The sequence below is a fragment of the Misgurnus anguillicaudatus genome, chromosome 5 (assembly GCF_027580225.2).
Source record: "Misgurnus anguillicaudatus chromosome 5, ASM2758022v2, whole genome shotgun sequence".
Taxonomy (NCBI): domain Eukaryota; kingdom Metazoa; phylum Chordata; class Actinopteri; order Cypriniformes; family Cobitidae; genus Misgurnus; species Misgurnus anguillicaudatus.
Window position 1 is genome coordinate 36,770,964 of NC_073341.2, and position 23,597 is coordinate 36,794,560.

The following is a 23,597-nucleotide window of genomic DNA, read 5'->3' on the forward strand; positions in this document are numbered from 1 at the left end:
AAGAGATGAGTTGTTACAACTTAGAAAATGAAGTTGACTTTCTTTCAACTATTTATTAGTTGTAACAACTCACATGTAGTTATAACAACTCATTTCTAGTCAAGATAATTAATAGTAAGCTGAAATGACTTGTAAATTTGAGTTGATTCAACAACAAAAAATATGAAAGGCAGCAAATTATTTATTACAGTGAAGAGTCAATTTAAAATATTTCTGTTTTGGATTAATACCAACGTTAGCTCCTTGATAAATCACTATAACATATCACAATAAAAGACTTTTTAAGCACACGTGCTAAACTGTTCGTTTTAAATGCTTATATCTTATGTATGCGAATGTTGATTCATACCAAAATGCTTTTTTGCATAGTTGTGTTTCAAACATGAAAACGTTTCGGGTTAAGTATGTAACTATTGTTCCCTGAAAAGGGAACAAGACGCTGCATCTCCCTTGCCATACTTCCTGCGTCACTGTAACGTCGTCTTTGGCAATATTTCAGATAGCGATATTCTTCCTGACTCCATCATCACCCTGTCTTTGTCGTTAAGCCTCACCATTGGTTGAATTTGATATACACATTCAGACGCACTTACCCCTGGAGGTGTCCCCAAAGTGTCACCGCAGTGACGCAGCGCAAGTTCCCTTGAAAGGGAACTGTAACAATGTATTTTAAAAGGTAACACGATGTAACCTTGCTCTCACTTAAAATGTGTCCCCACATTTAGTTCTTGCATTTGAGTGCCTCATCGAGTAACTGCGTGCAGATGAGATTGTTTGTTTGTCTACAACAAACAAACACCGCATTAGTTGTGACTTTTTGTACCATATGTACAATTAAGTTGATCTGCTATGCAGTTAAAAGCCATCCAACTTTTAAATAAGAAGCAGTGATGGAAAGTTGTTTCCAATGCAAACCATTCAGCTTTCTGTTGTACTTTCATTTGTCAAACTTCAAAACGCATCAAGCTTCTCAGATGATGTTTTACAATTCAGAAGTATTACAGTCGAGATAAACTCAAGCCTCTGGATAATGTAGCTCTAACGTAGTCTTATGTAAGATTGTTTTAAGATATCTGAGCGCCGAACCCAGCATTTTAAAGCGGTGAGTCAATGCTTTCTGTGACTCAAAGGAGGACGCAAGGAACACCGAGTTCTTCATGCCTAACAACATTTCTGAAAGCCTCAACAAAGCTTCTCCTTGTTGATCTTACCCAGATGAACTGTGTGGTTAGGTGCATATTTAAGCTTAGTTTTATCACAAAATGAGAAACTTACACTTCATCTCTCTGCATCCCTTTATGGTTGTTGTATTAACACATGACAATTAATATTTTGTACATTGCAAACACATTTTCAACATCCAGCCTACAGAATAGCTTTTTACAGTACATTTCATAAAATATCATAACAGTTTTCTAATTGCCTCGACAGCGGCTTGAACATTTGTAAATTGTTTTCCAATTACTGTCCATGTATCCATGCAGTACTGTTACCTGTGTGAGGTAACTTTGTGCTGTTACCCGAGTCCCTCGCCTAGTCTTCTGTATCACTGGCACACACAAGACTGGGGAAATCCTCAGAAATGCTGTCACCTCTATTGCCGCATACAGCCCCAAAGAGCAGAGTCTGATGTGAGACAAAATAAACTTTTAGTTTCTTCATTTTAATTCCCCGAACTGCACATTACACTGTGGGTGTTAATGTAAACATGAGGTTTATATCTAGGGTGGCCATTCGTGCCAGTTCCACCGGACTCGTCCCGAACATGTTTTCGGGTTCGTTCTCCGGAAGTCACGTTGGTCGACCGCATCAAGGTTTAATATTTCGGGTTTAATTTCAGAAAAGCAACCGTTACATTTCAAGAATGAAACTACAATGATTGTGTCTTAAAATAAATAAATCTTAATTTTCTAATGTATTATAACTGAAATGTGAGAACCTCGATGACGTATGCGGTCGAGCAACGCGACTTCCGGAGAACGAACCCGAAAACATGTTCGGGACGTGTCCGGCGGAACTGGCACGAATGGCCACCCTATTTATATCGTTCCCTCTGCAGAGCTTCTACATAGCAAACACTTTTGTATATAAAACCTTCAAGGCAAGCCAACCCTGCCTTTGGTTGATCTATAGAGGCAAAGTCATTATGGGGCGGTTTTCCAGACAGGGATTAACTTAAACCAGGACCAGGCCTTAGTTTAATTAGGAAATGTTACTAGTTTTAACAAACATCCTTACTAAAAACATTAACAACAGGCACTGATGTATTTAAGATATGTCAGTGCAAGTTGTTTTCATTTTGGACAGCTCTTACATTTATTTTAGTCTAGGACTAGTCTAATCCCTGTCCGGGAAACAACCACTATGGGGCGGTTTCCTGGACAGGGATTAGACTAGTCCTAGACTAAAATAAATTTAAGAGCTGTCCAAACTGAAAACAACTTGCACAGACATATCTTAAAATACATCAGTTCCCTTTGTTTTGCCTCAAAATGCACACAAGTAATGTTTTTAGTGAGACATTTTTGTTAAAACTAGTTATATGTCCTAATTAAACTAAGGCCTGGTCCTGGCTTAAGCTACCTCCTGTCCGGGAAACTACCCCTATGAGTTCAACTTGCTTTATTAATTAAATAAATGATATGTTTTAATAAAGTACAGCATAGGCCACAGTCCTGAAGCAGCACAGTTGAAACAGGCTGCAGGCTAGTTATGTAAGCTAACCTAACTTTAGTTCTTGAGTTGCTGTATAGTTAGCTTAGCTATAGCACTTAGCTTAGCCCAGTTCATTCAATGGTACCAAACTGAGATGAAGTTAGAAATGACCAAACACATCAACATTTTCCCTGTTTAAAACGAGTAGTTATACGATCAAATATGGTGGCACAAAATAAAACGTGGCGCTTTTAAAAGCGGGTTAAAAAGAATAACTATAATGTATGGCGGAATATCACTTTTGGGAGTACTTCGACTCGGCGCATTATGCATTATAGTAACCCTTTTTAACCTGCTTAGAAAAAAGCACCAGGTTTTATTTTGTGCCACCATATTTGGTTGTATAACTACTTGTTTAAAATAGGGAAAACGTTGGTGTGTTTGGTCATTTCTGGCTTCATCTCTGTTTGGTGCCATTGAATGAATTGGGCTGAGCTAAGTGCTATCAAAGTGCCGCCGCATGCCACAGTGCACGCACTAAGATGATAGAGGTATGTATCAACTCTTCTTAGTTAAGGTAATAACATAGTTTAATATGACAAAACGATGGAGTATCCCTTTAACTTTCAAATACCACTACAACCTGAATAGGATTATGTTGGGGCGCGGCCATCCTCGGTGGCTCAAATGTGTCATCAAGCCATCGCCTAAATCATCCTGAACTCAGGGGCCTTATTTATAAAATGCTGAGTAGAAACCATCCTACATCATTTATCAAAAATGCGTACGTGTGATTCATAGAACGCACATACCCCTTTCTTTCAGATGGGAAATCTATCAATCGTAAATGATCTTGAACTTTTGCGCAACTGAGTAGTTTAAGATCTCCGCCTTTAAATGATGCCTAATTAATGTCATTGACATATAAAAGAGTTTCTTTGTTTAAATTCTTTTCAAGCAGCAAGAATGGCTTATATTTCCAAAAACCTGCAGCAATCGGACAAGCAAAAGTGCATACGTCTGCTCAGACCCTGCACTTTTCCACATCAAAGACAGCTTTTATAAATATGGACTTTGCCATGGATATGTGCATGCATACACTTTACAATCAAATCTGTGCGTACGCACGCTTTTTAAATGAGGTTCCAGAAATGGTGAAAACCTGTTTAATGATCTAACTCTGCAATTCACTGTCTACTACATAGTTTACAGTCTTTGTGGCATGTTTCAGTAATACATTTCTAACATACAGTACCTACTGTGCAAAAGTCTTACCACCAGACTTGTTGTTTTAGAAGTTTTAATGTCCATACATATTTATTTTTCAATCTATTTCATTAAAGGAACAGTATGTAGGATTGTGGCCAAAACTGGTACTGCAATCACAAAACTTGTGGCTAAAACTGGTACTGCATTCACACAACTGGTGGCCAATACACAAAATGACAACATAAACATCAATTGAGGGCTGCAACTCCACTTTTTAAATGACAATATCCGGGCCGGACCACTGTTGTCAGTGATATAAGTATTTGAAATGAAAATGATTTCTTAATGTCTCGTGACATATCAGAGCCATTTTATGATTAATTTATATACAATTCTTACATACTGTTCCTTTAAGATACAAACAGTAAATACAGGAAATATGTACAAATTAATAATATAAAAATAAATAATAAAAAATATATATTTTCAGAACTAAATGTCTTCTTTAGGCATCATCAGTGTTTAGTGTGACCTCTCTTGGCACATCTTAAGCGTTTTTTAAGCAGAATGAAGTAAAAAGACTAATTACTTTAAATGTGATATAGATTGGTTGAACGGAGTATTTATCCTTGTTCTGTGATGTGCAGAGCCGGCCCTAGACCTTTGGGGGCCCTAAGCAAAATTTGGTCTGGGGCCCCTTTGACCGTTTAAAGTAAGGCCTAAAGAAAAGCAATGACTACCTTATGACTATACTGCACATATTATATCTACTATGTTATTTTTTTTAAAATGTGTCTAATAAATTATGTTTTAATTATTCTATGTATACTGTATGTTAATGTTCTTTTTTACATTGCTGGTCCTGAGTACGTATTTCGTTCTTATGTGGCAACATGTAGCCTACAGAATGACAATAAAAGACCTTGGGGTGGTCCCGGACAGGGAATATCTTAAGACAGGACTCTGCCTTAGTTTAATTAGAAAACATAACTAATTTTAACAAAAATGCCTTACTCAAAACATTATTTCTGTGGATGTTGAGGCAAAACAAAGGGCACTGGTGTATTTTAAGATATGTCAGTGCAAGCTTTTTTCAGTTTGGACAGCTCTTAGCCTACTTTTATTTTAGTCTAGGACAATTCCTGTCAGGGAAACTGCCCCCTTGAGTTCTTGATTTGAGTTCCATGTTTGATGTCTAACAGAAAAATATGATGCCACTGACTGAACTGAATGGCAGTACAGCGCAACAAACACACACTGATGAACTTGCTGAATAAAAAGACTGATAAAGTGACTTTCACTGACCATCAAAGAAACATTATTAATTGACACCAGAGTTTAAGAGGCACAAACAACAGCCTATATATATAATTTAAATGAAATAGAGTAAATAGAATAACATTTAAATAAAATATTATATAAAATAATGAATATAACACTTAAATGTTTACATTTTTCAAATAAACAAAATTAACAATAATATCTAAAACACCACAAACAAGGTTAATAGTACCTAACATTCGCTATAACAATATATTATCCCTTACTTAACTAGCATAACAAAAGTTAATAGGCTTGTTTGAGATGAGCTAAATCTGACAGAAACATACGTTTGTGGATAATAACAATTAACTTGCAAATAATATTAATAATTGAAGATTAACAATTAACATTGCATTCATAACATTAATCTAACAAAGCTGGCTACTGTATGTCATATGCATTGCTATAGTTTAAATATTAAACACTGAACAGTGACATTATACACTTTTGCAAAGGCTAGCAGGTGGTTTAACAACAGTGCGCTGTCTGGACATGTTACCACGCATATACGCATGAGTTAGTTTACTCTTACACATAAAATACTTTAAATTCAGACGTTTACCAACAATATAATTACACTAATGACATAAATATGTAGAAATGACAATGGCATACGTGAAATATAAGCGTAACAGAAGTAATTAACACTTTAAACCGTTCAAATATTAATTATTAAGCTTAATAAACCAATTCACGTTATGATGGCAAATATAAGAAAGAGAAGTCAAACAGACCACAGTTTGGTCATTACCGAAGTCAAATAAGATCCACTTACTTCGCATTTACGCACAAACACATATAACATTAAAGAAATTGTGCTTAAAGCAACAGCAAAAGTTCGCGTCTGTATCAGAGATCCGGCTCAACTCAACTTTGCGTTCTGTGGGCGGGATTTTCGCCTGCACATAGATCGCGGGCACTGATTGGCTGCTGCGCTGTTTGCTGTGTGTCAATCAATCTCGGCAAGAAAGAGATCTTATTAGCGAACTTTCATAATAACTATAATAACAAGTAACAGCCTTTTTAACATTGCCATAATAATAAATAATGAATATTTATATTTATTTTATGTTACTTTTGATGAATGATTTTTTTTCAACCACTAGCTAAGTGACTTTAGGGGGCCCTCTGCTGGCCACGAGGCCCTTTGCAATTGCAAGGTTCGTTTAGTGGGTGGGCCGGCTCTGGTGATGTGACATGTAGACAATTTTTTTTTTTTGGGTCTGATATGCCTTAGAAGCTTCCTAAAAACCTCTCTCAGAAAGCTCTATTAGGGTGGGGGATTTTAAACAAGTGGTTTTGCACCTATTTGGCTTCCCCTACTGGCTTAACTTGCAATCTCATTACTGATTGGCTGACTTTTCTGCCACTCAAAAAATGTAGCCAATTATTTTAAAGTGGAGGGGCAGTTAGATGCCCGTGATGTCATTAGCATCAGTTTTTCAGATTGGGCTGTTTTCTGGCTGACATTTCTAAAAGAGGAATTTCTATGAGACTGAGATGTTTAGCATGTCTAGTACTTTTTGTATGTTTGTGAATGTGGGTAGACTACCATTATTCAACAAAGACAAGGTAAAAATGGTTTTTCATTCTCTGTCCCCTTTAAAATTAGAAGTTAAGGTTTATATTTATTTAGGTTTAAGAGATCCTGCAGCTGCCTGCTATTGCTCAAGCGGAAGAAGAGTTTACCCTAAAAACTTGACACATCAGTTTACATTTTTATACAGTTTTTAATACTATGTACACATTTTCTGTATTTTCTGGTTGTATTCTAATAAAGAAACTGAGAAATAATTATATACGATCATTATAACATTGCAAAAACAAATCTAATTGTGGCATGGTGGCCTAAGACTTTTGCACAGTACTGTATTTAATGTGTTTCAAAAACAATTTTCAAGATTGACTTTACAAGGACTTTAAGAGATACCAGCCTCACGAGAATTCGTACATATTTTACAAATTGGCTAATTTGTATGAATTCACATGAAGTTAATTGTGCAAAAACGTATGCTTCTCATGAAAAAAAAAAACCCTAACCTCAACATCACAGGGGACCAAGGCAAATCGTACAAAAACGTACAAATGTGGTCGTATACGAATTAGCCAACTTGTAAAATATGTACAAATTCTCGTGAGATAGCGTTGGCAATACGGGTTTCATTTATTAACCACATAGCTTTCTACCATTTGTCTTTTTTCCAATTTTCTGCATTTTTTCAGTGAAATGTTGCAATTTGATTTTATGTCAGAGCTTTGTCTAGGTGATAATAAACTCTTTTCCGAAGTCAAGGCAGTCGCTTTTCCGAAGAAAACTGGCAGCGCGCTGTTGAACTCAATCTGGGCTAGTGAGAAAAAAAACTCTATACCTTAAAATTCTGGCTGGTGACTGGTGTCACTTGTGTAGTTGAGGCAGATCCAGGACCCAAACTCGCCTGGGTCTCTTCAGCTAGATATGGCTGAATCATCTTTCTCATATAAAGGTCTGGACAGAAGACCTCACTGTCCTGGCTGGAAGCTACCCATTCTTCATCAGCGATGTTAACAGTATCAGCAACCTGTTCCTCCACCATGGAGATATCTGCTGCAGGGGTGTTGGGGCTTTCCACTGGACAGACAGCACCATCATTCCTAAAAAATATAGACTGATAATGTCACAGGTGCAGATTTGTCCTTTTCTGTTTTTGAAATTTTTGATTAAGAACTAAGCATTGTTTATTCATGTCCTGATAAACACATGGATTTAACATAGTGCACACTACTCTTTCTGGGTTTGGGATTGTATATTACAGTGCTTGTGTTACCGTCGTATTTTGGCTTGGGTTGTTTGATTCTGAAAATCACTTTGACTTAACCCTAATAAGACCCTTGGGGTCAATCTTAAGTTTATGTTCTTGAGTTTAAAAACATGGTTCCCTTCATCTCAGTGGAATAGATTTTGTGACTTTTTCCAGAATATCTGTCAAGATTCATATAAAAAACTCAAAAAATTGGCTTGATTCCGTCTTGTTTTAAAGAGGCGTAAAAATGTTGCTTAAATAGTCCCAATTGAAAATGAATGGGAAATGAAAAAACAAACTTTTTTTATTAAAAAACAATAAAAATCAATGCATCCATTATAAATCTGAAAATTTCAACACAGAAAAGTAGGCCTGGTACTAGAGCACCAATTCAAAATAGAAAAGACAAATCACACACACAAACAGACAAAAGTATAACACAGAGAGCATTTTTTAGAGAATTTGGCTAAAAAACAGCCACAGATGCAAAACAAAGATGTAAATTGGTGGGGTCACACAGGTGCGTGCACACACACACAGGCTCACACACACACAAAGACACAGTAAAACTTACACACACACACAAAGACACACACATACACACACACACACACTTGTATTCAGTCAAATTTCTGTGGCATTTTGTAAAAACAGACATTTCAAAATGCATCAAAAACTTCAAAAATATTCTACTATGTGAAATAATAATTATTTTTATGTCCTTTCTAATGTTAATATAAACATAGATTCACAAATTGTTTCACTAAAGTAGTGATGTGAGCAGTTGGCGACATCCAGTGAAATGAATGGGTCTCTATGGGCCTCTGCTGGTCGAAATTATTTATTTCCTAAACTGTCATTTTTTGTAAACACCTGAGGGCCGATTTTAACACATAATATCTAGATCCATCTCTAAAAACTATTTAAATCAAACTAAGATCATAATTTATGTGAATTTTTCACAAAAAATTTATATTTTACAGGCAACCTAATGGTGTAGTTGAGGAATTGAGTGGTAAACAGGTAAAAAAGTACTTCATATCTCCCAAAACACAGCATTAATGTATAGATGGGAAGTAAACATAAAAAATTAAATATTATTTGTATCATTAAAAATGTAGATATTTTTTGAAATCACTCTTTTACTTTCTGGGATAATTTTTACCCCCGCGGAACTATAATGTATGCAGGAAAATCGGGGCTTATGAGGGTTAAACAATCTACCGAGTGTACCGAGTGTAATTACGCAGTGAGTGATGTGATTGCTGCGAGAACAGAAACGTGTAGACGTGTGAAGGACAGCAGACAACAGGAAGACACACACAGTGCCGGTGAGGGAGGCCGTGTTAAGAAAACATGAATGCATTTCCTTCAATATGTGAATTGCGCCCCAGGGGGCAAGGCTAAACTATGTTGGGATCTGGCCGTGTACCAGAACTGAGGCCCACGGGACACACATTCCATTAAGTCACAGTCATTAAACCAGCTGGCCATGTTTTATCTGTTACCCTGAGTATTAAACATCACTTGGAGGTATCCACTACATTCAACGTTTGGATTTATGATTTTTTATATATAAAGATCTAGCAACCACCAAGAGCACCCTAGCATCGCAGAGGCTCTGTTGTTGTTTTGATCACTGCTTCTAAGCAAGCCTGTGGAGTTTTTCCATACACCCAAATGGCCTTTTTGTACCGTACACTCTGTCTGAACACAACTTGTTGAAATCTATGCAAATACTAAGCACTAATACAACAAATAAAACCTTCGCCCTTTCAAAATACTTGGACTAGTTATTTGTGTTTATATTACAGGCATGGATTACTGCCATAACCACAGCCTTCAGCAGACTGTTTAAACAAGACGCAATGACGTGGGACAAGCAACAGGTGACCCAGATATGTATGATCATGATAATGCACTCACACAACACCAATACGAACAGCACGAGGAGGCGGGACAGCTTCAGTGACATCACTGCATCTGCTGGACACATGACATACAGAAACACAGTCAGCACACCTTAGTTAACTACCTTTCAAGGACTTTCCAGGTCCAATACCCTCAAATTCAAGGACTAAATGTGGGGACACATTTCAAGTGAGAGCAAGGTTACATCAAGTTACCTTTTAAGATACATTGTTACAGTTCACTTTCAAGGGAACTCAGGCTGGTCACTGCGGTGTGCGTCTGAATGTCTATATCAAATTCAACCAATGGTGAGGCTTAACGACAAAGACATGGTGACGCAAGAGCCAGGAAGTATATCACTATCTGAAATATTGCCAAAGACGGCGTTACAGGGACGCAGGAAGTATGGCAAGGGAGACGCAGCGTCTCGTTCCCTTCTCAGGGAACAACAGTTACATACGTAACCCGATAAGTTTTCATTTATCAAACACAACTATGCAAATAAAACATTTTGGTATGAATCAACATTCGCATACAGAAGATATAAGCATTTAAAGCAAACAGTTTAGCACGTGTGCTTAAAAAGTCTAGAATTTTTATGATATTATGCTACACTACACGGAGAATAATATGGATTTTTTCCAGAAAACTTCTTGCATAAAATAGATTCAAGCATTTTCAATGACCTGTATCTATATTTGTATATTTTCAAAAACTTTGAATTTTTTCCCCCAGATTCACAAACTTTCAAGGATTTCAAGGACTTGTGGGAACCCAGGTAGCACTAAAGCTACATGAAGGTGACTAAGTTTTTGTGATTTTGCATCTGCATTGCCCTTTAAATTTGTTGTGATTCTTGTGAATCATGCCAATATTATATCTTACACATAATCTGTGTAAAATTACTAACCCTGGTGCATGTAGAGATGGATCCTCGTGGTTTTGATCCACAAAGGTGGACAACACGACATTGGCCTCCAGCATCATGTCTTCTGCACTGAAAGCAATGGGTCTGAAGGGGCAAAGAATGAACAGAACATGCTGAATCATAAACATTTGTTATTCATTGTATTTGAATGTCTTAAATAGTTATTTTTAAATTTAATCCTTGATTTTCAGTGTATTTTTGGTCCCTTCTGGGTTAAAAATCAAATAACAGCTTACTGTCCAGCTACACCAAACTGTGCAGAGACCGGTAGACCATGTGACTCTGCAAAGATCAATAAACCCTACAAACAATTGAATAATAATTAATCATAATAATAATAATAATTTCAAAATAAATCCAGCTCATGAGCAGATCAGTTGATTTAAAAGACAGTCGGGAGTGCCAACCAGCGTTAGACCTGAAGAATTACAAGGAATCAAAACAGCCTCATACAGAGTTTCATGTACAGGGGACACGCTGATCCGTACATCTGTATCCAACCCTGTCTTTAGACTCTGAGAAGGTCAGTCATGAGTGTACAGACCGCAGTGTGCCGCTCGTCACTATAACTCATTGTGACAGGTTAGCTGGTTAGTGTCCAAGCATCTGAGTGACTAAATCATTGACTGACACAAATGCAATACGGCCTGCCAAGAGGTGATGGCAAATGGCCAATGCGTACGTGGAGGAGGTCGGTACTACAGTGTCTTACTCCAGTGCCACAAGATTTCCCTGGAAATACGGTCAAAGGTTGACCAATAGGATACAACTTGTAGTTTGTTTAATATCACAAAGTGTTGTTTCGTGGCTGTTTGTCAATTTAACTATAATTTGTTATTTTCAGATGTATTCTGTGTAACACAACTACTTTAAACTATACTATGTGTAAAACACATTTGCTTACTCATACATATATGTATTGTTTACATATGTCACCACAAAACATAAGTCGCACAGGTATATTTGTAGCAAGAGCCAATGATACATCAAAATTATCAAATATTTTCATGCTTAACTCTTTCCCCGTCAATTAAGAGAAAGCATTTCCCTGCCAATTACGAGTTTTTACGGTAATCTGTAATTCCGCTATTATCCACTAAATGGCGTGCTTACACAATTTATAAAAACTGAAGCAAAAACTAATTGAATTAATTTTAAACTCCTTGTATTTTTTGATAATCATTCTGAATCTGATTTCTAACAAAATTAATTAACAAAAGTGCAATTATTTAAGCTTTTTGTTCAACAAACCTACCCATATTTAAGAGGTTATTAAAAGAGAACAAAATTAATAAAGATAGGATGAAATGTTTTTTCCTGATTTGTTTGTTTGTTTGTTTGACAGCAGAGGGTATGTTCTTTCATTTGATTTATTTGTATGCTTATATATTTATAGAAGAAAATTTGGTAACACTTTACTTGATTATGACATCTTCATAATCATGACATGATACGTGCCATGAACATGAAGGAGATATTATGCACGTTTATGACAACTGTCATTAAGTGTCATTTGTTCAATTATGCCATTTTTAATGCAAAGATGACATTGTTTCAGATGCCTTTGTTATGCCAACTTAAAGGTGCAGTGTGTGATTTTTAAAAGGATCTCTTGACAGAAATGGCAAATAATATACAAAACTATATTATCAGGGGTGTATAAAGACCTTTTTATAATGAACCTTTATGTTTTTATTACCTTAGAATGAGACGTTTTTATCTACATACACCGAGGGTCCCCTTACATGGAAGTCGCCATTTTGTGCCACCATGTTTCTACAGAAGCCCTTAATGGACAAACTTTTTTACTAAGTCGTCTCCGTCGATTACATGCTTTTCCGTTGGCGGCTACTATAGCTTCTCTATGCGTTTCAAAGCGAAGGGTGAGCAGTGAACTGAGTCGTTGGTTGCAATTCGCAACCTCACCACTAGATGCTGCTAAAATTTACACACTGCACCTTTAACATTAAGCAATATATCATAACTTGTCATGACAACTTGACATTACCAAGACAACATAACTGACCACTTTTTTTACCAGTGATACAAATTGAATTTATCACTAAAAAATCATTAAGTGTTAAACTCTTTCATATAGTTTTATAACAGTGTCGTGAATATTTTTCTTGACCTCAACTACAGTGGTATAAATATAATCATTAAGTGTTAATACTCTGTCAAATAGTTTTATAACAACGTCATCAATATTCTTTAGTTCATAATGTTTTTTTAAGTTTCATTCATGTGTTTAATAAATAAAATCAATCATTCAATAATAATAATAATTAAAATGTATAAAATTATATTTTGTTGCATTTGGAGACAGATTCACCTACAATTAAATGAAAACAGTACAATAATGGGGTAAGCCATGCAGCGTTGGGTCCATATCACTGTAAAAACAGTTAATTACATTAAATTAATTGTTTTGTTAGTTTTTTCTTATATGTCAGAAAATTTCAGAACCCTCTGTGTGAGAAAGAACTGTTCTGTTAGTTGTCAGTTTTTTATGTTGAGTAAAGTTAAGTATAATCTTTTGACGTGCATGTTGCATTTTGTAAGTGCGTTAATTCTTTGTTATTTCTTATTGGTTATGCACGGTCACGTGGGCACGGGTGATCACTTCCATTTTCTTTATTATCTCTTTGTCGGGTTTAAATTGTCAGTGCTTCATTGAAGTCAGGATGACCGACAGCGAACGAGTCACGAGCCCACTACTAACCTCTATGTGGCTATTGGATGCCGCAAATACATTTTGTTAAGGTATTTAAAATGATTTGACATAGTATATTAACACTTAATGACATTTAAATGACAGTTTAAAGGGATAGTCTACCCTTTTGCCATATTAAACTATGTTATTACCTCAACTTAGACGAATTAATACATATCTATCGTTTTTCGGTGCGTGCACTGTACAGCTCGTCGTGGATCTGTTGGCATCTGGCCTAGACCCATTCATTCCTATGGTACCAAACAGGGAAGCTACCAAACACTACCAAGTTTTCCCTATTTAAAGACTGTTACATGAGGAGTTATACCAGTAAGTATGGTGCCACAAAATAAAAAAAAATTTTTGGTACCATAGGAATGAATGGGTCTAGGCTAAATGATAACACATTCACAACGCGCTGTACAGTGCACGCATTGAAAAAGATAGGTATGTATTAATTCGTCTAGGTTGAGGTAATAACATAGTTTTATATGACAAAAGGGTAGACTATTCCTTTAATGTAATGTTAACTTATAAAGCTAAGTTTGATAATTATGTCATGTTAATGATGATGTATTGGTTTATGTAAGTTGTCATAACAAAGACATTTCAAACAATGTCATCTTTGCATTAAAAATTACATAATTGAAAAAAATGACACTTAATGACAGTTATCATAAATGTGCAGGAGGTCTCCTTCATGTTCATGACACGTGTCGTGTCGTGATTATGAAGGTCATGTCATTCTTATGAACACCCTTTCAAGTAAAGTGTTACCGAAAATTTTCCTGCAAGGTATTTTGTGAAAATCATAAAACTTTTTTAAAAAAGGCTGGCGGGAAATGAGTTAAAAATCATCAATAGGATATAAAGTAAAAAATCATGTTCCACAAAGATATTTTGGAAAAATGTTGGTTCTATCATAAGTATATAAAAATACATTTATCATTAGTAATATGTGTTGCTATGGACTTAAACGCAATTTTCTATATTATAATATTTCTATATATTTTTTTTCTATATAATTCAATATTTTTGCACCCTTAGTTTTCAGAATTGTATCTTGGCTAAATATTGTCCTTTCCTAAGAAACCATAAATCAATGGAAAGCTTATTTATTGATTGTTCATTATGAATACAGTAAATGGGCATAAAAATATTGATTTTGAAGTTGCATTATGAGATAAACGTGCTACAGTGCGTCATCCTGACAACAGTCCACAATGCAGTTTACTACACAAAATATTTTTTAATGCAGAATGACATGATTGACCAATCCGAATCAAGAATGAAGTATTCAAATTATACATAAAACATAAAAATAACTATATTGGGTGGATTATTAGTTAGGAACAGTTCGTACGGTTCAGTATGACATCTCTGAAGATGCTGGGATGAATATGATACACACTACAGGACATACCGTGACAGACATAAATCAGTATAAAATGAATATAGACACACGGACAGCCAGATGTAATAAAACATGCCTGCATGAAACACACACTCAACCTGCACACATGTATCCTCTGTTTATTTATGTTAAAAAAAAATTCCCACTCACCCTCAGTTCTTTAAGGCAGAAGGTTATGGCTGAATCCACTCCCACCTGAAAGTATTCGAACTCATTGGGGTGCAGGGACACCTCCGTGTTCATGCCTTTAATACGGGCTGATATTAAACAAATAATTCAAAAAACATCTGAATACACAGCAATATCATGTAGTTTTTAAAATGTATACATTTACTCAAGGTGGAATAAAATGAATTTGATCAATGCTTTGTTCAGAATAGAGTACTAGTCTACTTATACTGAGCACTTTATAGTCCTAACAATACAAAATAAATACTAGAGCTAAAAATAGTAGGTATTACTATATGATATCTGATTCATACAGTAGTATGTGTGACCTACACTGTAAAAAATTAGCTGTAATTATGCAGCTGGTTGCCAGTAACTTACTGTAGACAATAAAGACGGAAAATTTGTAATGTTCATTTAACTTTAAACAAACTGTTGCCAGTAAATAACATAAATGTAAAATCTACATTAAGTTACTGGCAGCTAGTTGCCAGTAATACCCAGTAATACTGTAATTTCTACAGAATTTTTTTACAGTGTACATTAATTCAGCGAGGGAAGCCCAGTTATTACATCAGGAATAATTTAGCTATTTCCCCCAACACATCCAATTTTGTGTGCAGGTGTAACCTAATTTGAGATAACACAGATTGCAGTTGACATTACAAAAATTTCCTTACGATTGTCCTCCTCACAGAAGTTCTTCAAGGTGATTTTATCAGAGGAAACAGAAAGAGTGATCTCCTCTTGTGAAACAGGGAAAAACACAACAATGTCGCCTAAAAGCCTAATATGGAAAAGGACAAAAGACCATTCAACTGAGGAAATACGGTCTCAGTCGCATAATAAAAATTGCACTATAAAAAAGCACTTTATTTATTTTGAATATAAGGAGAAGTTTGTTTACTTGGGCTGGGCCGTCAGGACATTTGGACACAGATGAGATGGGAACACAGCCTGCAAAGCTTCACATTCCTGATACCCCAAATTGTAGGTCTTCGTTATACCTAAAACACACATGTAAGCAACAAAATCTTGATTAAAACAAATGTGATCAATTATTAGGTAAGTGTGCAGTAAGCATGTATTACACGTTGGAAATCATTCCTAGCATCTCATTATCAATTCATATTTACATCCGTCAACAACAATCTGTTTCTTCCTGTGAGTGTATTTACGCAAATGTGTACTTCACATGCAAAGAGCTGGACTAACCGTGTCTGCAGTGAAACCGAAATTTCACCCTGTCATGTGGGATATTGATGGATATCTCACATCTTTCGGCACCACAGCGGAAAAGGGGAAGCACACACTACAAACAACAAAAATAATTTGCATATAATACTAATGGTTATATATTGGGCTTCTGTGTGTTCTGCAGTGTACACTGCAAAAAAATTATTTCTTTGTTAAAATTGCCACTTTGTAGGCCTGAAGAAAAATTAGCAGTTTTTGGGTGTGTGCTTAAAAATGCAAATGGTGGTTTGTTGAAATTAAAACTCAATTGTGCTGTCAAATTATCTTTTCTCTCTCTCTCTTTCTCTCGGCACTAAATGGCAGCGCCGTGGTTGGATAGCGCAGATTAAGGGGCGGTATTATTGTAATAAGACTTGCTACCTACGTCACAAACAGCCCATTCTCACCAAAATGCGTACAAATAACACGCAATGGGATTATAGTGCAATTGATACGCCAATTTCCGATTTTGCGTGCATATGATACACCAGTCCTTCCTGTTCACATCTTTTTTGTCATTTTATTTATTGGTTTCTCATTTGTTTTCTGTTTTTTTACCATTGTCGCTTGGGCTTTGACACAAAAAGATGCGCCATATAGTTTAGTTTACTTTCATGTGCTCACGTGAAACTTTCATGTGCTCACGCAAAATTTTCATCTGCAGAATTTTTTTTAAGTTTAGTTTTAACAAATCGCGCATGCGATGGTTTCACGTGAGCACGCGATAGTTTCACGCGAGCATGCGGTAGTTTCACGCGAGCACTCGATAGTTTCACGCGAGCACTCGATAGTTTCACGCGAGCACGCGATAGTTTCATGCGAGCACGCGATAGTTTCACGCGAAACTAAACTTTATTTAATTTTTGCTCCATGTCCTCTTAGGGGCTCGGTAAATTTAAGATGAATTTTCTTGATAAGCAAATTGACCTAGGAAAATAAGTCTAGTTTAGACAAATTATATCAGTGGCGGCTGGTGACTCCTCTTCCGAGGGTCGCAAATTCAAAATATGTGTTCGGAGTGTCATGTGTGTTGCTTGTGCTTGTGCAGCACACGCTTCGAAACCATTTATGATAAAAGAGACGCTCACGTTTACAAAATACTCACAAGACACTAACTTAAAGCAACACTATGGAGTTTATGTAAAAATGACTTACAGCTCCCCCATGTGGTTGAAAAGCGCAACAGTGCCTGGTATCAGACACTCTTCTGCAGGCAGGGGGAGGGGCGGAGTTGTGTTTCCTACCCTCCACCGCCACTTTCAGAGTGTGCTTGTAGCAGCTAGGAGGCTGCTCAGGTTGCAGCAACAGTACAATTTGTCCAGTTAAAAGTTATTCTATCACTGAAATAATTTTAGAGACATTATTTAAAGGTAAAAAAAACTACATAGTGTTGCTTTAACACTAAAATCTGATTACCCATGAGATTTTGCGAGTATCTGGCAAACGTGAGCGTGTCTTAATCATAAACCCTTTAGACGTGAGTGCACCAGGCACGTATTTTGACATGACACATGATGCACATAGGTTCAGTTGACGCGCTGAACACATGTTTTGAAATGACGAACCACACATGACGGGCTACATGTTGTGACGAGCTTTGCATCGTGCACCCTCAAAAAAGAAGTCTCCGGCCGTCACTGATAATAATATATTATATTTAAGTAAATTTGTGCTTAGAGCAAGCAAAAAAATCTGCCAATGTGGTAAGAAACTTTTTCTTGAATTTAGTGTTTAAGATTTTTTCCATTGACAGATTTTTTGCTAGTTTTAGGCACAAATTCATTATTTTTTCTTAGGTAATTTTGCTCACCAAGAAAATGCATCTTGATGTAAGAATTTTTAGATATTTGTAGGATACTGAAAAAGAAAGTCTTTTTTGCAGTGTAACTAAAACCTGTTGAGTACAAACTGCGCACTGTTTTTTTTTTCATTACATAAAAGCAATGAATGTACTTAGTTAACCAGTGATAGTTGTTTAACAGTGGTAATGTTTACTACCTTCATTTTTAGCTTGCATTTAGCTCTACAGCCCTGCTGGGCATCCGATTGCATAATATATTGCTGGAAGAACAAGGGTGCGAAGATAATACAGCCGTAAGCTGACTGAGATGAGTTGACTGACCTGACAGCCAACTACAGACAGAGAGAGAGAGAGAGAGAGAGAGAGAGAGAGAGAGAGAGAGAGAGAGAGAGAGAGAGAGAGAGAGAGAGAGAGATAAGAAAATGCTTTCTAGGTTGGCAGCTTGCTATGTTTTGAAACACAGTGTAAAAAATATAATAAACAGACGACCCCTTTGTCCAGAGGATCCAGCCACATTTCATCACCAATTCTCGACAGCGCGTGAACTGCCTTTCCAAACACTGCAAACAATGAAACAAACATTTATTAACAACATAAACTATTCTGACTGATCTAATATTTATTGATCTGCAAGTTGTATTTAAATAAAGAGAATAAAAGCGCGCCATAAAGTTACCTTTAACACCATTGCCTTCAATAACAAACTTCATTGTTTCTCAGCAATATATACTCGTGAATTTTCCAATTATCAATATATATTAATAATGCTCGAAAAAAAACGCGATTTCAGTGAGAAAATACTGTAGTTGATAATCAGTCAGATTCCCTCAGTTCGCGCGCGCCATCTCGCGTACGTTAGCAGAATGAGTCGCGCGCTTTTACCAAGACAAACCAAGATGTCGAGTTACATAAATTAACGACATAAAACGTTTTGTAACTATTGTAAAAAAAAAAAAATAGAAAATAACTGTGGTTCGTTTTTCAAGATAAAAAAATTAACTTAAGTAATTTTCAGACTAATGTTGAAAAATTCAAAAATTACAAATACCTACCTTAAACATATTATTTATATTACAAGCATATTATTATACTACATTTGACAAAAAATATTTAACAGTGTGTTATGGTGACTTTTAAAACTTTTAAAAACCCTAGGAACTGCTTATGCCGAACATCGGCTGATCGGAACTATTAAAGTGTAACACATAAGCACTCGCATGGTTCTGAAGTATGAGCATCTCACAATAACATTGGGTTTTAAAGAAAGATGAGTCTTTCACCCCTGTATCAATATAAAATGCATTTATATGTTATCGAAGCCATCGCTTGAAAGAAGTTGCAGAATGATCGCGTGTTTCCGATTGACAACAGTTAACTAACTGCAAGTCGCCTTAATCTTGCTTGTACATTTTTGCTGTTATGGCTTGTAATGATGACTGGCAGATGCCAGGACGTCGTAAAGGCGCTGGCCGAAAAGGAAAACACTCCTCCAATACAAAAACAGACTCTCATCGAGTCTCTGACTGCCAGGTGGATACTCAAAGGATAATAAACGCAATGTGAGCATCTGTCCGTCACTATCGCACATGACAGCTGAGTACCCGCGTGCTCTTTCATCAAACTTTATGCTTTCCTTCACAGGAATGAGCTCAGAGGAGAAAACTTCTGGCTGGAATGGAAAGGTTGGTCTATTTTTCTTACATTTTAAACCACAAACTGTGCTGGACTTTAATAATGACAACTTTCCATGTCTACATATCTACCTTCAGATCTCCTATCAAAGCGTCTTCTGTCCAGTGCTTCAGTATCCACAGAGAATGAAGCTGTGTCTCTTCGGCACTGTGTGTGTTATGGTTTGGGTAACTTTGGCTCCTGTGTATCTGCCCGATACCAGCTTGCAATGTTGTTACTGCTTCTAGAGACACTTCAGGTAAACAAACACACACACACACACACACATACAAACCCTACAAGACAAACTTAAATATTTATTATACAATAGGTATTCTTTTTCAGATTCCTGTGGACAGCTGTTGTGTGTATGACCCTGTGTTTACTGTGTCCGAGTGCAATGCTCTCAGAGCGCTCGGCTTCATTGTGTTGACTGAAAATGAGGTAGAAAACAATGCACATACTGTATTAAAACTGTTTTGTTTCACTAGAAGATAATAAAGTTTAAGGTTTTTTTCTCAGGAGGGAAAACGGGCAGTGTGTCAGCCTACACTGTTTTACCTGATGCATTGTGGGAAGGCTTTGTATAACAACTTGCTGTGGAAAAACTGGACGCCTCAGACTTTGCCAAAGATTGTTATTATTGGCAACAGTTTTCTTAGTTTTCAAGAGAGGTATGTAAAGTCATTTTGATGGTATATCTCATTTAAGCAAGCTTAGTTGTATGGGCTTACAGCGCTGAAATGCAAAATAAAAGAATAACGTGACTATTTTTTATGTTTTTATTGTATTTGCTTAGAATGTTACAAAGAGAGTTTGAACGAGATTACAGCTTCCTTTCAAATGTATCCTTTACATTTATCTAAATTGTTTTAACAATTGCTAGTTTTCATGTGTCATCATGCACGTAGGGGAACGTAGGTTAAGAAGTAAGAGATTTCTTTTGTTAAGCCTAAATATTAAATAGTTGTTGTGCACTAACCGACCAGGAGACAAGCCTGGGTTATGCTTCAACAGAATGCCCTCAAAGGAGAAAACACAGAAAGGGGCAATTTATAAATAATGTGCCATAAACGTATGCTTCTCTGTCCCCAATGAGGGGAAACAATGACAGCCATCAATATACACTCGTATCTACAGTGACCATTTCATCAAATTAACCTCATGTAAACACAGGATTAATCATTGTATTTATAGCCATATATCATACAGGGCTCAACATAAAGGACTGACTCGAGAAACACTCGGGCCAGTAAATAGTATTGTGACTGGGCCGAGCCTACCCAGTCTCACGTAGATGCGTATAAATAGCAAGAAGTGTAAAAATCGTGCAATACATACGCCAAATTCCACTTTGGCTTGCCTATGATACGCCAGTCCTTCCCATTCACTTAAACGTTTTTTTTTTGTCGTTTTATTTATTGGTTTCTCAATTTTTTTCTGTTTTTTAAACCATTTTTGCTTGGGTTTAGGGTTAGATTTTAGATTTGCTTAATGAGGTTATTTAATATACAGGTTTCTCTATGTTTTTGTCCATATTTAAGCCATGGTCGCTTGGAGTTAGGGTTAGAGTTGGGGTTTGGGTTAGAATGTCATTTTTATATAACAAAAAGTAGTTCTAACCCTAAACCCAAGCGAAAATGGCAAAAAAAGCAAAAAAATTGAGAAACCAACAAATAAAACGACAAAAAAAGATGCCCCGTTTAAGTAAATGGGAAGGACTGGCGTATCATATCACGCCAAAGTGGAATTTGGCGTATGTATTGCCCGATTTTTACACTTCGTGCTATTTATACGCAACTCCGTGAGACCAGGGTTTTGCCCTCAGTCAGTAAAATAGTTGGAAAAAAGTCAGTGACCATTTGTCTGTATGTATTCTAATGCAATGTTACCATGAGAAACATTTTAAGTGTCGCAAACATTAACTTCTCAGCAATCTCATGAGGTTTCTCTTTTTTGGTGGTTCACATGACTAAAAACTATCAGTTGATGCACATTCGATTCCAATAGCTTTAGGATTTTTTTCTGAAGCCAGGTTGCAAGCCTTGACTCAGCTATCTGAAGGTGATCCGTGTGTGTGAGGAGACGTCTCTGCCATGTTCACAACGATTTCTGGATGTGTTTAATGACACGGCACTCATTCAATTCCCTCCTGAGAATCTCAACAGACTTGCGGATTCATTGTGGACCGAATCTTCAGAACCACTGTACCAACACTGTAAAGACCTTGAGATCATCCAGAGAGAAAAACACTGCTGAGAAATATTAATAAATGTGATAATGTTGGGGTTTTGGTAAATATTACTGTACATTATTTCCAGTTTTCTTATGATTTTTATTAAAACAGTTGATAGAAGAAAAATTTATTTTTATTTTCTTAATAGGATTTGTTTTCTTTGGACGTCTTTTGTACACTGCAAAAAAATGATTTTCAAGAAAAAATTCTTAGTGTATTTGTCTTGTTTTTTAGTAAAAATATCAAAAAATTCTTAAATTAAGATGCTTTTTCTTGATGAGCAAAACAACCCAAGAAAATAAGTCTAGTGTTTAGACCAAAAATATCAAATTTAAGTGATTTTGTTCATGAAATAGGCGGGGGATCTGCCAATGTGGTAAGCAAATTTTTCTTGAATTTAGGGTTTAAGAAAATTTTTCAATTTTTTTTGCTTACCCCATTGGCAGATTTGTTTGCTTGTTTTATGCACAAAATCAATTAAATTTGATATATTTGGTCTTAAAACTAGACTTATTTTCCTAGGTCGTTTTGCTCATCAAGAAAAAGCATCTTGATTTGGGATTTTTTAGATATTTTTACTGAAAACAAGACAAAAATACTAAGATTTTTTTTTCTTGAAAATCATTTTTTGCAGTGTATGGTCTTACCTTGTATACTTTTATGACCATACAAGGCTGTGTGAGTGGGGCAAATATTAAAGTCACAATTAAATTTTACTAAAAAACGTAATTTGTTTTGGAATATTGTATTATTTACAAATTACTTGTCCATGAGCTTCGTGAAATTCACATGCCCTTATAATCTTTAATCAAAACACAAATCTCCTTCACTGAAAATAAATGAGTTTCTTACGTAGTATTATTATTTTGTTTTTAGTATAAATATCTAAAAATTCTTAAATCAAGATGTAGATGACATAAGAAAATGAGTCTAGTTTTTAGACAAAAAATACAATGTAAGTAAATTTGTGCTTAAAACCAGAAAAAATAAATCTTCCAATGGGGTGAGAATTTTTTTCAAGATTTTTTATCTCACCCCATTGGCAGATTTTTTTGCTTGTTTTAAGCACAAATTTACTTACATTGTATTTTTTTGTCTAAAAACTAGACTTATTTTCTTAGGTCATTTTGCCCATCAAGAAAATAGATCTTGATTTAAGAATTTTTTGATATTTGTACTAAAAACAAGATAAAAATACTAAGTAAGAAAGAAGTAATTTTTTCCAGTGTTGAGACCTTTACCTCCCGTCATGGGGTATGGTAGCGGGTGGGACCTGGGAAAAGATCGCAGCGATTGGTAAATAGCCACATGACCTAACTTTCAATTATCCAATCAATTCTTGATGGACGAGTTCAAGGCCAGACATACACTGAAAAAAATGATTTTCAAGAAAAAAATTCTTAGGATTTCTGTCTTGTTTTTGGTGTAAATATCTAAAAGTTCTTACACAAGGATGCTTTTTCTTGATGAGCAAAACGACCCAAGAAAATAAGTCTAGTGTTTGGACCAAAAATATACAATTTAAGTGAATTTGTGCTTAAAACAAGCAAAA

The 23,597-nt window shown here is 35.9% G+C and overlaps 2 protein-coding genes across 5 annotated transcripts; one reads left to right on the forward strand and one right to left on the reverse strand.

The window, feature by feature from the left end:
• Positions 1-1,377: 1,377 nt before the first annotated feature.
• On the reverse strand, positions 1,378-20,034 carry rad9b (RAD9 checkpoint clamp component B). 4 transcript variants are annotated; one of them, XM_073868114.1, is made up of 12 exons: positions 19,902-20,034; positions 18,628-18,698; positions 18,336-18,470; positions 16,317-16,413; positions 16,009-16,108; positions 15,782-15,888; positions 15,084-15,190; positions 11,043-11,107; positions 10,789-10,890; positions 9,894-9,953; positions 7,557-7,818; positions 1,378-1,626 (listed from the first exon to the last, which is right to left on the reverse strand). In XM_073868114.1, the coding sequence occupies exons 2-12, from the start codon at positions 18,652-18,654 to the stop codon at positions 1,534-1,536; spliced, it is 1,155 nt and encodes a 384-aa protein (XP_073724215.1). In that variant the 5' UTR covers positions 18,655-18,698; positions 19,902-20,034; the 3' UTR covers positions 1,378-1,533. The 4 variants fall into 4 exon arrangements, with proteins under 4 accessions (XP_073724215.1, XP_055023544.2, XP_055023543.2 ...); XM_055167569.2 differs by lacking the exon at positions 19,902-20,034 and adding an exon at positions 18,815-19,042 and having other exon boundaries at positions 9,894-9,950; XM_055167568.2 differs by lacking the exon at positions 19,902-20,034 and adding an exon at positions 18,815-19,038.
• Positions 19,322-22,171, forward strand: srrd (SRR1 domain containing). The gene is made up of 7 exons (XM_055167571.2): positions 19,322-19,697; positions 19,780-19,820; positions 19,908-20,068; positions 20,155-20,253; positions 20,332-20,483; positions 20,609-20,654; positions 21,874-22,171. The coding sequence occupies exons 1-7, from the start codon at positions 19,558-19,560 to the stop codon at positions 22,066-22,068; spliced, it is 834 nt and encodes a 277-aa protein (XP_055023546.2). The 5' UTR covers positions 19,322-19,557; the 3' UTR covers positions 22,069-22,171.
• Positions 22,172-23,597: the final 1,426 nt, after the last annotated feature.